Source organism: Salvia miltiorrhiza, chromosome 2, assembly GCF_028751815.1.
Source record: "Salvia miltiorrhiza cultivar Shanhuang (shh) chromosome 2, IMPLAD_Smil_shh, whole genome shotgun sequence".
NCBI classification, from domain to species: domain Eukaryota; kingdom Viridiplantae; phylum Streptophyta; class Magnoliopsida; order Lamiales; family Lamiaceae; genus Salvia; species Salvia miltiorrhiza.
In genome coordinates, this window is record NC_080388.1 from 47,823,791 (window position 1) to 47,840,907 (window position 17,117).

At 31.5% G+C, this 17,117-nt stretch overlaps 1 protein-coding gene and 1 long non-coding RNA gene across 2 annotated transcripts; both read left to right on the plus strand.

Moving 5' to 3' along the window:
• The first annotated feature begins 9,214 nt into the window (after positions 1–9,214).
• On the plus strand, positions 9,215–10,232 carry LOC131011806 (uncharacterized). The gene is made up of 3 exons (XR_009097116.1): positions 9,215–9,651; positions 9,850–9,916; positions 10,036–10,232. It is a non-coding gene; the product is annotated as an uncharacterized LOC131011806 (long non-coding RNA).
• A 363-nt stretch (positions 10,233–10,595) lies between these two features.
• On the plus strand, positions 10,596–12,298 carry LOC131011807 (60S ribosomal protein L31). Its single transcript, XM_057939652.1, has 2 exons — positions 10,596–10,822; positions 11,880–12,298. Exons 1-2 carry the CDS (start codon positions 10,737–10,739, stop codon positions 12,157–12,159), a joined length of 366 nt encoding a protein of 121 aa, XP_057795635.1. The 5' UTR covers positions 10,596–10,736; the 3' UTR covers positions 12,160–12,298.
• The last annotated feature ends 4,819 nt before the right edge of the window (positions 12,299–17,117 follow it).

Here is a 17,117-nt window from a genome sequence, read left to right on the forward strand (position 1 = left end):
AGATGAAATAGGCGTAGGTCCGCGGTGATGTAAGGATGCGTATAATACATAATGTTGAGATTAGGAGTGAGCAAAATCCGGTTAAATCCGAAAAGCCGAACCGAACCTAACCGAAATACTAATTCGGTTCGGTTAATTTGGTTTTCGGTTCGGTTTAGGTTTTGAATTTTAAAATTTTCGGTTTTTCGGTTCGGTTATGGTTTTTATCAAAAAATATTTGGTTAACCGAAAACCGAACCGAAATAATAATTAATTTAATAATTTTTATAATATGTATATAGTATTTAAAAATTAAAATGATTATTTATAATTATTCAATAAAGTAGTTAGTAATTACTCTTTATTTGCACTCTTAATCTCGGTCATCTTTAAAAAAATAAAGAAACTTTTCATTTCCTTTCTCCACTTTTTCTCCGACTCTCAATTTATGTTTGGATTATTATTTTTTTGTGGATTTTGAATCTTGAATATTGAATGTTAACTAGTTATTTAAAATTTAGAAAATATATTGTGTATTTATTTTGGTTATTTGGTTTTAACCGAAATCGAACCGAAATATTTCGGTTCGGTTTCGTTCGGTTTTAGACATGTTCGGTTCGGATTTGATTATTAATTATATAATTCGATTTTAATTTGATTTTTGTTATTCGGTGACCGAATAACCGAATGCTCACCCCTAGTTGAGATGAAATTGTAAACACCAACATTTGACGTGTGGATGTTTGGGGTATTGAACATAGAGAGGGAGAATGATTTTACGCGTTTTTTGTTGCATCATAATTACATGTTGCATACTAACAACATTATAATATTAATAATTTAAAGTCTAACTAAGAAGACATAACAATGTTATCACCCGTCTTTGACGTTTTAGAACCATTAATTAAATCTTTGAATTTCATAATTCTAGCTTTGTGTATGTGTTTTGGTGTGATGTTTTTTTTTAATATTTTTTTTGTAATTATTTAATTTCAATGGGTAATTAGTGTCGACATTTATGGACAAAAATAATGTGACTTATTTCCACTTTTTCATTTCTCAAGTTCAAAATTTGCTCGCTACTGTTTTGGGAAGGGAGGATTTAGATATGGAAGTTCAAATATGATCTGTTATTTCATATGTTATTATAACCAAACCCTATAAATTTTTATGAAAAACAAAAAAGTATATCCTTGTACCGCTCGTATGGTATATTGATGAATCTAGAAATCAATGTTCGAAACCTTAAATATTATCCTGAGAGGTCTTCTCTCTCTCTCTCTCTCTTTTTTTTTTACACTTTTCTGTAAATTATTGTGTTTGCATATGCTGAAAACGACAAGTAATGTCCGTTGCGTTGAAATATTGCAAGTGCCCTTGAAAACAAGTCTCCAGTAAAATAATAGAAGTACATGCATTTGAATAAAGTACTCCCTCTGTCCGCCAAAAGTATATTTTGACTAGATATAATATGCTGAAAATACGAATTCATCGTGAAAAAAATGATGAATTGTCAACTTTCTCAAAATTTATACAAATATGTTACCATACATCTTCATCATTTAAAAGTTGAAAATAATTTTTATTTTATAATTTAAAAATGCTATGTGTGCGAGTGTATTTGTTTTGTATTCTCTTTATCACGTTGCAAATTTGTATCTTATTTTATTAACAAACATCAGACATATTTTTATAAAATTGTACATGTACACATGATACGACTTGACACGAATAAGGATATACTTATTTCCCCTTGCTTTTTCTGGAATAGTTGATCAACGAATCTACTATAGATCTTCACTACTTAGTATGTATTTGCATATATTAAAAATATTTATGGAATAAAAGATTCACGAAAATATGAATCTCTCTCTCTCTCTCTCATGTAAAGAGAAAAGGCAGAAAGTTAAGTGTGTGGCTAATAATCATATGTCAATTAATAGATGGCATTGACCGATTGTATGAAATGTGGATTAGTTCTCAAAGAAAGTTTTTTGGTGACTTTTTTTCTTTTTTCTTCCTTGGTTTTCTTTATTTCTCTGTAATTTCATTTCCACATCAAAGTAGTTTCTTTGTAATAAGAGAAGGCCCCTACAAATTAAATTGTCCGTGTGGGTCTCTACACTCTATGTGTTATTTTAGACGCCTATGATTGAGGTCGTCTTCTTCCAAAACAACGAAACAAATAAAATTAAAGAATGTATGAAGATTTTAATGTTTATATATTCTCGTATAGATTTTTGGTTTACGTAGTTTCTAAGAACACGAGCAGAAATTTTGTTGTAGAAATTTGGAGTTCTTGGCAACATTTTGAACAGTAAGTAACGAAGCTAGAAAACATTTTTTTCTTTATAATTCAAGTCTGCTAGTTAAATTAAGTATTTCGGGATTAATGGGCATATATCTAATTAGCAAAAGTATAAAAAGGCTTGTAAAGAAAGGATATTTAAAATTGTCTTATGCTATATATGTAATAAATAAATCAATGATGATTAGCTATTCGTGCCATATTTATTTTAATTTCAAGAACATGCAAGTAGTACTCCATATAGGAGCTGCAGCTATATAAGCGTTAATGTTTTGAGATGTGAGCGTTGATGAACGCACAATAGAAACAAAATTTTAATGAGAGAATTCATAAAATAACAATTTTAAAATAGTAGAGATAAAACAAGTCAAAAGATTCTTTAATTAAAAAAAAACATAAAAAAGAAAAAAAAAATCAACCTAACCATTTTATCTCCTAATTCACAACCAAGAATAGATTTACGTAAGAATAGATTTACGTGAATTAGTAAAGAAGACGACATTTTTGTGAGGCCTAAATGACACCGTTTCGTACAATTTCAATTAAATTTTTTCTCAAATTATAAAGGAACGATGTCCTGTATCTGCACCTCAATTTCTAATATTAAGCAATTTTATTGCGAACAATGTCGTAACATGAATATTAATTATGTGGTGAACTAATCCACATAAACTCCAATCCAATAATCCTGCATCCGAAAAAAATTGGGTGGACGAAATTACAAAAATTGAAAATATGGTGATCTAATTCGTCATATTTCAAAAGTCACTTTAAAATTGCAATCTTGAACTAGTTCGTGATTTTATTTGCCAAAACCCCTTTTAAATAACGCAATTCACAATCAAGGATAGATTTGGACCATCTTCAATTAGCCAATTAAGGGCAAACAATACTTTAACATCAGAAAATGACGGCTATTTTATCTTTATATCATAAAAATAGCAATTTTCATGATTAACTAGATACATGCCATAGCGCTAACTTATACATGAATCAAATGTATATTTTCTTAAATGGGAAGGTAAATTTTCGAAAGAGTACTTCTCAATAATTTTCTTGAATAATTGAAGTTTAATTTTACCGGTAAAGAGAACAAAATTACTGCATGCTAGTATTTAATAAATTCACAATCAATACATATGTTTTGATAAATGCACACAGAATTGAACCACTCTTAACGATTTGCTAGAATTCTATAAAAATACATTTGTGACAACCCTAGCTATTTTACAACACACAAATTTGAAACTAGTATACACACGAATTAACAATTAATCATCAGAAGGTTTAACTTTTCCTTTATCTTTGTGGTCCTTATAAACCTTAACAAGCTTGTTTGAAGCTTTCTCTCCCAACTCTACATATTTCTTCACCGCCATTTCTGTGATCTTTCCCTTTTTAGGAAAACCACTACCTCCCTTCTTTCCTGATCCATTGCTGCTCCCTTCGTTGTTGGGATTCATCTTCAGCCTTCTTAATTAAATCTACAAACACAAATCAAATAATATCGAAGAATTATAGGTAACTAAATTAAATTTTACTCAAGCATAAGTGGTGCATGCATGCAACTCATAAACGAGACACAAAGTTCAAAGTCAATGATAAAATCATAGCAACTCAAGACAAAGTGATAGATTATATATTAAATCACCCAAACTGAAACAAGCAATATTAATAGAAGGTAAATTTGAAAATCAAGACCATACCTTACTCTAATGAGATTTATTCTCTTGATTGATTTTTTTCTTGTGTTTGGTGTATATCTTTGAAGCTAGATTACCTATATATGTATTTATAAGAGCACTGCAAAGTACCCCTACTCTTTGTTTTAATTTCTTTTCTTCATTTTCCTACTAATTTCCATGCGATTTCCGACATTCCAAAAATATAGAAAAAATAATTTGATCATTTATGTATTTAGTTATGTGTGAATGTGTGGTACGGTACGTGTCCAATTCAAGCTTTGTTATAATTGTTGTATTTTTCTAAGTTAATAATGTGAAATTCCCTGCATGCAGCGTGCAATCAATTAATCTTGAGAATTTTGAATTGCATTATACAAAAAATGTATTCACCTACACATCTCTTGTGTTTTTGCACATGTGTGTCTGAGAGAGAGAGACATTAACTTTCCACACGTACACACACACATCACAGTTTCCACGAATTTGAAAGGAAATCATAAATAAAAAGAGGTCTCAAATTAACATGGACAAACATTATCAGTGTCGTGGATGTTGTTTTCCACCTAAATGGAATATTACAAATTATTATTAGAAATAATCCTAAGGCCTACTAAGATCTTTTATGAATCGCTAGACGTAATGTTAGAGTTATTTTTTTTAATGGATACCCATTTCAAAAAAGAAGAGGCTGTAAATGAATCAAGCTACTCAGAAACTATTCGAATATTTTTTTGTAAGCATATATCACTTTTAATCTTTCTTTTTTTTTGAAACGGAACTTTTAATCTTTCTTGTGTGCACTTTCGCTACCATTTCTACGTGATTTGACGATATTACATAAATATAGGTTGATGTTTCATGCAAAGACAGATTAATTTGATTTTATGAGTATTTATCTAATTGTGTGTGAATATGTGTGTGGTATTCCATTATCTTGGTTCTGATTTTCTTAGCTAATAATGTGAAATTCCCTGTAGGGTGAAATGCAATCTTTTGGTTTTTAAACTATTGCATCGCATTGTACGAAAATGTTGATAAGTACACATATCTTGTGTTGTGTTGAGAGGGAGAGATTAATTAACATTTTATATAGGGTAAATATCATGAAAACCCCTGAAGTATACCCGCTTTATCAAAAATATCCTGAAACTTTCAAAATGTTCTTTAAACCCTCAAACTATCAAATTTTTATCAAATATATCCCTCATTTATTTTCCGGTCACAAAAAACGTGATGTGGCTCACCGGATGCCACAATATAATTTATATTCTATTTTTTTAAAATGCAATGACAAAAACGACGTCGTTTCGTACCATATCATTTAAAAAAAATCCGCTCTAAAATTTAAAATTCACTCTTATCGTGTTTGAAATTCATGCTAATAACCTAGAATTAGGGATAAACACGATTGAATATAGTACGAAATGAAGTCGTTTTTTCCATGTCATTTTTTTAAAAATAGAATATAAATTACATTGTGCCATCCGGCGAGCCACATCACGTTTCTGGTAACCAAAAAATAGATGCGGGATATATTTGATAAAAACCTGATAGTTTGAGGGTTTAGAGAACATTTCGAAAGTTTCATGGTATTTTTGATAAAGTGGGTATAGTTCAAGGGTTTTCATGATATTTATCCTTTTATATATGGTGAAAAAATAATACATCTTTCATCCACGAAAAGTGATGCATAATTATTATTTTGACATTTACGAAAAGTGGGACATTTTTTTTTTAGTATATGGTCTCATATTTTATTCTTATATTTTATCTTTACAAATACCTCATATTTACAAAAAAAAAAGAAAAAGAAAAGAAACTCACTTTTAATTAATTTAATCACAGTTACTTATTTCATACAACGGTGAGACCCCAAAAAATATGCCCTATTTTTTATGGATGATGGAAGTACTTCAAAATTCACAGCTTTTATGAATTTTGAAAAAAAAAAAAAAAGTCCCATAGCTTAAGACCTTGGAGGTCTTGGACTCTCGACATGGACGAGTACTATCGTTATCATGAATGCTATTTTCCCCTTAATTAATGGAATATTGCTTATAATACTCATATAATTTGATAAAGTTACCCATTTTTATAAAAGTATATTAAAAATACTTTAAATTATTACATGGACACCACCAATGTTTCCTCCATTTCATCACAAGGATTGAAGACTCTGTTCAAGTTATTTACCGAGAATTCGGCTACGAATTTTATTTAGGATTAATGGTTAGAAAATTCATATACTTTTGTAAATTTTGATCTTTTTTATGATATTTAAATTGTCAAAAAATTCATATTTTTAATTAAATAATTACAGAAAAGATCATCTATCCATCATGAGCAAGTATAATGTGCCCACTACTGATGTGGTAATCTTAATTAGAATAACATATGGGCAAGTATAATGTGCCCACTACTGATGTGGTAATCTTGATTAGAATAAGATATGTTAATTCTCTTTTTTAATTAAAATTACCATATCAGTGGTGGGCATGTTATGCTTGCCCAGATGGATAGGAGATCGATTCTGTAAATAATTAATCACTATCTTCTCTCTCTCGCTCCGTTGATTTTACTTTTAGGTGGTGTGTGTTTGAAGATAGGTCCGATATTTGTTTGGTGTTAACTTTGTGTGTTTCATGTCCGGAAACAGGGGATGAAGATCGCAAAATTAAGACGAGACTTCAATAATTCAATGAGTTGGCATGGAATAGCCACAGACAATTTTCTCATATATTTGTCTTAAACAAAATCTTTTTGTAAGAAAACAAACCAAAAAAAAAAAAACAAAAAAAACAAAATATTTTATAAATACTAATTTCCTCAAATATATTCTCAATTGTGGGTGAAAAGAGCTTATAAGTTTTCCTTTTAGCTACATTCTTATGCATGCAAATAACTTCATGTATTATTTTTTTCGTATTAATGTAATATGTCAATAGATGCATAATGTCACGTAGCATACATTGCATAACGTATTAAAGGAAATATTACTAAAAATATATCTTCAAATGGGGAGTTTGGACTATTAATTTTACCAATCACTATCACTCCAAATTTTTTGAAGGCAGTGTCCTGCTCTTGATTTTCAAAAAAATTATGTTGTGCGTGTTTTTGGGCGTGCGCGTGTGGTTGTTTTTCTTTTTGTTTAATTTTATAAGAGTTCCATTTTTGGGAGAAATAATAATGCTATTTGGATATGTTCAGATAAAAGATAATTAAATTTAATAAATCGATTTACTTAAAAGTTTTGGTTCAAAATAAAAAAAGGATTTATCTAGGTTTGTTGTTATACCCACTTTATAGTTTTTTTTTCGAAAAATTTTAATTATTAAGTAAAAAATTATTAAAAATAATAATAATAATTATTAAAAGATTACCAAAAAATGACAATGTGGAGAAAACAATAAAATTAATTAAATATTTTTTAAATTTAAATCAATATTTTTAAATAATTTTTTTTAGTATTTAATGTTCTATTTTTTTATCCGAATATATTTTATCCAAATAGTGATATTAAGAAAACAGAGTTCACTTTTTTTTTATAAATTACACAATTCACTTTTTATTACTCCATTCGTCCATGAAAAGATGACCTAAAGGAGGGTGACACGAGTTTTAAGAAAACTATTGTGTATTTAGTGAGTGGAGAAATGAGCCCACAAATTAAAAAAAAATGAAAAAAATTAATTAAGTTAGTGAGTGAAAAAAGAGGCTACAAGTTAGTGAGTGAGAAAAAGGGACCCATAAATTATTATTAAAATAAGTTAAAATATTTTTATGAACATATCCAGAATGACAAATTAGGTCATCTTTTTATGAACGGAATGGTACATGTTTGTTGGTTATTGGGGGTAACTTGACTTTAACCATGACAAAAGGAAACACATCAGTTGTGGTAACCACTTCTAAACAACCAAATTTATTGTATTTCCCTAATCGGAAAATAATGGATAATGATCATTGTCTTGAAATTTTTTCGCATGTTCTCTCTCTCTCTCTCGCGCGCGTAAATGATGTGCCGGGGTTGTTGTGCGCACACAACCCCTACATTAATATCACCTATGTTTGGATAATTTTTTTTAAAAATATTTTAAAATTTTAATTTATTTAAAAATTTTAGTTTAAATTTATAAAGAATTTAATCAGTTTTATGGTTTTCTCCATATTGCAGTTTTTTTGTAATCTTTTAATAATTTATGTTAATAGTTAAAGCCAAAGATAAATAAAATTACACACAGTATATTAATTCACATTTGTCCAATGTACAAAATTACATGAAACTGAACCTCATCATCAGCTAGCTAGCTACCAATGATCAGTTTCTATAATTATTACATTGATATTTATGACAAACCCTATTTAAAAACAAAAAGTTAAGGAATACATAATCTGCACGTTTCTATATACTATATGTAACGCAATCAAGATCCTTTGGTCGAGACCATGTCTCTAAAAATGAATCTTACCTACGTATAGTATTTAATTTCAACTTTCCAAATATGAAATAAAATATGGAATCAAGTGTGGATAAAACTAAGCATCATCAGATGGTTTGATTTTTCCCTTGTCTTTGTGCTCCTTATAAACCTTGACAGCGGTTTTGACAGCACTCTTTCCAAGATCTCCGATTTTCTCAACCGCCATTGTTTTCACACTCTTATCCCCTTTTTAGGAATAACACTACCTCCTCCATTGCTCCCGCTCCCGCTCCCTTCTTCGTTGCGATTCATCTTCAATCTTTATTTTTTTGCAAATATATATATGTGATATTGATTCTAAAGTATCTAAAGATCTCTCTTGTTTGATCCTTTTTGTTTGTGTTTGGTGTGTCGTTGAAGCTAGATTATGGTGTATTTATAATGGAGTGCTTGCATTTTGCCCCTTCTTTATTTTTTCTTTACATAAAAAAAATGGGCAATTTCGATGCTAATTTCTACGTGATTTCAAGTGAGAAATGAGCAATCTTGCTCATGATTTTTCAAAGATATCAATGTTGTAGGAAGAAATTGATTTGATTATATTAGTAATTAATTAATTGCTTTTTAATTAATGTGAGGTTTTGATGATTTCAAGCTTTGTTATTGTATATTTCGTTGTTAGTAATGTGAAATTCCCCGGTGCTACTACCTTGTGATGTTCGAAATTGCATCCACCACACCTACACATCTCTTGTGTTGATGTGTTGAGAGAGAGAGAGAAACATCATAATTCATACATTCAGACTAAACAAAAATAATACTAAAATCCATTTCCTCCAATAATCTTAGCTTGATTTCTGTAAATTAAGGTTGAAACCCATATTTCCCCATCCCCTATTCTTCTCCGGCGACGCCTCCGTCTTTACACTGTACGATCAACATAGTCTTGTTTTCTTAGATTACAAAGAGAACTCCTTGTTTTGATTTTTGGTTGGGTATGAATATGATATGAATATAATTGTGTGGTTTTTTACTTAATTTGTTGTTATTCCGGCGGCGGCGCGGATGAATATGATAGTTGCTAGTTAAGGAAGAGGACGCGCGCATGCCCAACTAATTTAGTTCTTAATAAGTTATCGTATTAAACCGTGGAATTAGTTCTTCCTCCTGCTAAGCAGCCTAAACCACTTCCAGTTCCTGATTCAGAGCCTAGAAAGAAGAGAGGTGGTCGGCGATTAAGGAAGATGAAAGAAAGGTGGTTGAAATTTGCTTTCAGCTTATTTATTTGTTAAATTTTATGCTTTTCCATTTTTAGTTGCGAACCTAATGCTATTGCAATTCCATTAGATATGCTCACTACCATTACTGTTATGTTGGTACATTTTCATTTTGAAAGTGGTAGTAGGCTGTGGATATGGGTTCAATCCTTATAGTTTTGTGATATTTGTTGAAGGTGAAGGATACGGAATGCTGGTGGAAAGCTTCGTGTATCTGTTGCTTGCTGCTAAAGTGGCTAAGAAGTATGATTTCTTTGCTAGTCTTTATGTTTAATCGATCCAGTTTGCTTTTTGTTAGTATGCTTTGTTATAGAATTGGAAGTGCACAAGTTTTCTTAATTGATGTGATATAATTTTTTCAGGTTTAACTTTCAAATCCTCAGGCTCAGGCCAACCAGTTTGGAACTACTTATTTTTCCGAGACTGGAACCTTTTCCAACATCAACACAACCTAAAACACACTTGCTCCTCAGATTTGGCATGATGCACCAAATTCGCTTTGTTTCTTCACTATGCTAATCATACACACAAAATGTATTTGGCCTATTCAATTCAAAATACCAACCAAAGGAGTATATATTAAAAATCATAATTTTTTTATATCAATATTTTAATAATTTTATTCACATTTACTGAATATATATGATTATTTTAGCAAAAATATTTCATTACATATTAAGAAAAATTAACTTGTACTAATTGGGGCTTATAAATTCATCAATATAATAACCTTGCCTTAATTATTATATCTTATTAATTAATAGCCTATTAATTCATCAACATAACCTGTGATAAATAAATATTACCACCATTAATAGATGAAGTTTTGGCGGAAAAAGTTTATTAGTAGGTTTAGCTTTTATATATATAAGACAAAGATATAAATATAGATTTAGCACAAGATTGAAAAAGGGGCCATTATACAATAGGCCCAAATAAAATAGTTCAGAGCCCACAATTATCCATAGGCCCATTGACTCAAGTTATATATAAACCTGGCAGCACCTCTAGGGTTTGCATTTGCAAACTCGGATTCTGATCGTTGCAGCTACTAGCAGCAACAATGGTGGAGAAGATTAACAAGCCAAGGAAAGAGGAGGTCGTCTCCAGAGAGTATACCATCAATCTGCACAAACGTCTCCACGGATGGTATTAATCCTTCTCTCTCTACGACTACTCATAGGCGTTATATCGAATCTGCGTTTGGTTTAGGTATTCTTTAGCTGCGTTATTTTTCTAAGGCAGCCTCTAGGTTTATAGATGAGAGGACTCTCTCGACGAGATTGGTCTAGGGGAGAAATCTTGGGAGAAGGCAGCTTGACCTTCAGTTTGAGGCGTTCTGTGATTATCTTTCTGACGCTCCCGCTTGCTCAGCCACGGTGTCTAAGCCATTTGCTTTCTTCTTTCATTATCTTTTGAATCTGGAGTTGTTTGGTTGCTTTGATACTGGCATTTTATCAGATTTTCATTATTTGTTTGTGATCGTGTATGCCTGAAGGTGATGAAATGTGCTGTTCTTCAAACAATTGTAATTTGAAATGGTTTAAGTGGTTCATTATTTTTTTATCTCTTTTTTCTTATTAATGTTAAGATTATATTTTGGTATTTGTGATCATGTCTTCCTCTTTATAGATATTATAATATGTACTTCAAAGAATTGTCAATTTGAATTAGTTATAGATTGGCTGTTGAGTTTCTATGGAGGTCTAGGGGAACTGTTATCTACAAGAATGGTTTGTGCTGTATTTGCTTATTTGGTCGGAATATCTGTGTTTTGATTTTAATTTTGGACCAAATTTACTTCAATTAGATGATCTGCTCTAAATTATGTTTGTTATAGTTGAAGTGAAACTTTGATTCTGTAACTTTATGTTGCTGCAAGTAGATATCGTTATATGCTGGTCTACATTTCTTTTGTTAATGATGATGATGGTATACTATTCTAAGTTTCTAACCATTGCTTCTAGTTGAAGCAGTTTAGCTGTGATCCAAATAATGTGTATGTTTGTTTGGGAAGTCAACTTCTTGTTGAAATAGGTTAGGTGTGATCAAAGAGTGTTCATGAGTTCTAAACAAACCAAATTCTAGTTGAAGTAATTAACCTGTGATCTGAAGAGTGATCATGTGTAGTTTGAAATGCTATTGTAAATGATAGTTATGTTGTTGACATATACTGAAGCTGACCTGTGTGAGGATTTTTATGCAGTACCTTCAAGAAGAAGGCACCAAATGCCATCAAGGAAATTAGGAAATTCGCCCAAAAGGCCATGGGAACAAATGACGTAAGGGTTGATGTCAAGTTGAATAAACACATATGGAGCCGTGGAATCCGGAGCGTGCCAAGAAGAATCCGTGTTCGCATTGCACGCAAGAGAAACGACGATGAAGATGCCAAAGAGGAGCTCTACTCTTTGGTCACTGTTGCAGAAATTCCAGAAGGAGGATTGAAGGGGTTGGGAACCCAAGTCATTGAGGAAGAAGAATGAAAATTTTACTTTTACAAGTTTTATTAACGTCAGTTTTTTTTGTTGTTACTTGTGAGCTTTTGTGTTTTGGAAATTCAGAACAAAAGATATTATTTAAATAGTTTATCTTGAGACAGTTCTCGTATTTTTGTTCACTTCACCTTTTCCTTCAAAGTAACTGAGTTAGTTTTCTTACTTACATTTTGTTCGTATTGCTTATATGTATATAAATATATAATGTGTAATGATACTAAATGCAGATATAGGAATAGTTTTTGTATTTATTGGATTAATGCTGCCAACATATCTTGTGTATAGCTATGGCGACGGCAGAGAAGATAGAGTGCTTTTTGCGAACGGATGATGAATGATGAGTTCATCGGTATGGATGAAATCATTGTAGTGAAAAGTCTATGGTATTAAGGAAAAAGTTAAAAGTGAATAATGTTATATTTTATGTATTTTATTGCATTAATTTGCTCACCGTCTAAAATTTTGTTTATCTACATTTTTAAGGAATAAAGAGAATATCAAGAGAATTTCAACGATGAAGTGTATTATACTTGGGGCTAGGGTTGTATACGAATCAAATAATTTTGTTCAATTCGGTATTCGTGTTCGAATTTTGATATTTGTATTCGAAAATTTACGAATCGAATTCAAATACAAATAATATTTTTGATTCGGTTAGTTATCAAATACAAATTGAAAATTTTGATATTCGATTCAATATTCGTAATTATTCGATTCTATTAAATATTTATTATATATATATATATATATATGTATATTATAATTGAATAGAGATAACTAATGAAATAAACGTATAACAGCAACCAACCTAAACCTGATGATTAAATAGATAAGTTAATAAATTACTTCATCCGTCCCATTAGTAGCGTCCCACTTTCCTTTTTGGGCCGTCCCATTACAAGTGTCTTACTCTCTTTTTGATAATTTATTCTCTCTCTATACCTAATATTTAAATAATTTCCACCAACCCAATTTATCTATTTTTTACACATTCCTTAATCTCCGTGTCCAAAAGTAATGAGACACTACTAATGGGACGAAGGGAGTATAATTAAATGAATTAAACAAAAAATAAAAATAATTAAAACTAAATCTTAATATCTCTAAGCCATAAACTTAAGAGCAAATGCTTACCTTTCTTTCAGTTTCATATAATTCTAGGTTGAATATAGAATCTTATATTGTTTAGAATATTATTTTAGATATTAAATTTTTTTTTTGAATTGAATCGAATATTCGAATCAAATACGAATAGTTTGAATATTAATTCGAATCGAATACGAATCAGATTTATTATTCGAAAAGTATTCAAATATTGATTCGAACCTTGAATAATTTTATGAATACAAATCAAATACAATGATATTCGCTTCGATTCGATTCGTTTACAACCCTACTTGGGGCTTGTTTGATACAGCAAATAAGGCTTGGATAGGGCACATATATGCCCGATACTAATTATTTGGTATATGAGATTTGTAGTTGTGAAAGTCCTAAAAATCATAAATCACATATTTGCAGTTTTTGTTTATCTTGAAGTTGTAAAAATTGAGTGCTATTTCATTAGCAACTAGTACGCCCCATCCATACGATTCACGGCGAAATCCAAATTAAATTATATTTAAATAAATAAATATAAATATTAAATAGAATCAAAATATAAATAAATGTAAAATATGGTTTACAAATAAAATATCAATTATTCAATAAAATCTCAAATTTAAAGATGCAATTTTAAACTATGTATAAAATGTAATGATAATTATAGTTATTAAATAATTTTAAATTATTTGATAATGAAAATTAACATGCACATTATTATTATAGAGTACTCCACATAATAAATAAATATTTTCATACACAAGTATAAATAAAAAAAAGTTGTAAAATATTAACAAAGAGAGAAAATAAAATATTTTAAAATTTTAATAGCCTATTCATTTTAAATTCATTTTTGACGATTTTCATACCATATTAAAGATCTTGTTACGAATTTAAACTTAATATGCATATTGAATACTTCTTTATAAATTAAATTTGAAATATATATGGAAAAGAATTAAAATTATAAAAAAGGAGAGAAGAAAAAATAGTAAAAACATTTATGGAAGAAGGGAGAAAAAAATGGATGGAGAAAATTCCTCATTTATATGTATTACATAGATAATGCATTAGACCGAGTCTAATACAATTCTCTTTTTCTGACAAAAATTCTAATTTTTAATAATAATGAATATCAGCATATAAACTGTTAAAATATGCTTCTTATTTAGGGTATGTTTGTGTGACTATTCATGTCTAGTAGTCGGTGCGGCAAGCAATCAGTGAACCTAAGTGGTGGTAGGCTATGGATTCGTGGATTATTTGTTAATGATGGGTCATTGTTGAAGCAACTTGAAGAGGACAATGGCGAACTGTTTGAGAAAACTAAGAAGGTGATTGGTACGATGAAATATAGGTGAGAATGGAATGATGATTTTTATTTTTATTTAATTTCTTTGCTTGGTATATTTTCTTTGTAGAAATCATCATTCTTATATTCACATGAATCACCAATCCTTCGACCTACCATAATATTAGTTTTGATATATATATTTGTATTAATCATTGTATTCTATTTTTAATCCTTTTAAATTTAAGTTTTGACATGCATATTTATATGAAACACATTATTATTAGGGTTAATGACATGTAAAACCACGAACTTTGAGCGAATTCTGGTTTTAACCTCCAACAAAAGATTATGTCTGTAAAACCACAAACTTTGAAATCTTTCTGATTTTGACTACGAGATAAATTTCTGGCAAAAAATAGGCTGAGTTGGCAGCCTGAAATCCAGCATGTCTTAATCGGCGATGATACAAAAATGACGTCGTTCTTTTAAAAATACAAAACAGAGTCATTTAACTTAAAGACAAGCATGAAGCAATATATAGGATGATGTTATTGATTCCATCGAATGCCAAAATAATTTAGAAATAAATAGAGCTATTATAATAATAGGATGGAAGATAATAGGTTGAAAAGATAAGAAAGCAATTAGAAGAAATGACCGAAATGATTCTTACTAATGACCTAAGCAATTGCCCAAAGATTCCACCGAATGTTGAGGATTTCTCACTTGAATGCTCCGTCCAACTCTGAGGAGATTTTGAGGGAAATGACTAAATAAAATAGATTTTGAGAATCAGGGCATTTAATTAAAATATTTTGGGGGAAATTACTAAAGGAAATAGATTAAAGGGAAAAAGTGCAGATAAGTCCTCCTAGGTGTAGCCCTTATAGTGTATACCTCCCCATTCTCACTGTGCGTGCAACTAAACCCCCCAACTCAAGAAAAAGGGTGCAAATACCCCCCCTCGCCCTAACCTCCGTTTTCTCACCGTTAGTCAGCATTTTTTTTTATTTTCTGTGGGGCCCACCTTCTTCACCTTCTTGAATCAGCCAACTCAAGAAATTCAAAAAATTAATGACGGGAGTAAAACTCTTCCAAGAGATCAGCGTATACAAAAAATTCAAGTGAAAAAAAAGATGAAATATGTCATCATATCAATAACAGAGATTACCAAATACAGATGAAAGCATAAAACTGAAATCAGTTCAAAATTAAATCACATCACATAACAACAATAATTAACAGAGAGCAGTATTCATGTTTTACTACCTGCAGAATTTGCCTATACGCAAAAGCCCATCGGTAGAGAAACCGGGCACTTATCCAGTCTCAAAACTTCCAGAACCTTGTCGAGCGACGTCGCGAGAAGCTCGAGATCTGAATCCTTGACAATCATCTGCCGGAAGTGCATCACCTTCATCCTCCCGAAGGACCTGATAATCTCCTCCACCCAGGGCGTGACGAATCCGCCCCAATCCTCTGGAATCAGGTTGAACATGGCGGCGCGTGGCTTGCCCTTGAGCTTCAGCGACTCCAGATAGGGGAACCGGCGCGACAGCCGCTGCGGCGTGGCGGTGTAGCAGAGCGCCATGATCACGTGCTTGCGGGTGATGGCGTCGATCTCGTACCACCGCTTGCACACCAGCGACACTGCGTCCCGGTCGCGCAGGTCCTGCACGTACGGGGTCACGCACTCCCATACGGTGTCGTACGCGCCGCTGCTACTTCCGCTGTTGCTGCTGACTCCGCAGCTCCGACTGCTAAAACCATTCGGTCTCTTCGATTTTCTCTCATCCATTCCTCGCAATTACTCTCGTTTACAAATTAAGCATAGCAAAAAAAAAACACAATAAATGAATAAGAGAATGGTTTGGGTGTGAAAAGTTGTGAAATTGATGAATTCGGAGACTGATCGAAGAGAAAATAGTGGGATAAACGAAGGGTGGATCCTAGGGTGGGGTAAGGGGGGCGTCAGGAGTAGGGTAGGGGTGGTTTTGGGACTGATTGTGGTGTTGATGGAGGGCAATAGGGAGATGGTTTTGAGTTTCGGCATCGTAGCTGTTCTTCGCCCTTTTTCTTGAGTTAGCTGTATTCAAGAAGGTGAAAAAGGTGGGGCCCATAGAAAATAAAAAAAATGCTGACTAACAGTGAGAAAATGGAGGTTAGGGCGAGGGGGGGTATTTGCACCCTTTTTCTTGAGTTGGGGGGTTTAGTTGCACGCACAGTGAGAATGAGGAGGTATACGCTATAAGGGCTACACCTAGTAGGGCTTATCTGCACCTTTTCCCTAGATTAAAATGTCACATAAGCCGCCAGAAATTTATCTCGTAGTCAAAATCAGAAAGATTTCAAAGTTTGTGGTTTTACAGGCAGAATCTTTTGTTAGAGGTTAAAACCAGAATTCGCTCAAAGTTCGTGGTTTTACAGGCCATCCCTTCATCCCATCTCACGTGGCCTAGTGCTTTTCGGCACAGTTATTAACGAGAGTAAGATTGTAATGTAAAGTTGTCTAAAGTATGTGAGCCCATATATATTGTAGGGAAAATTTTAT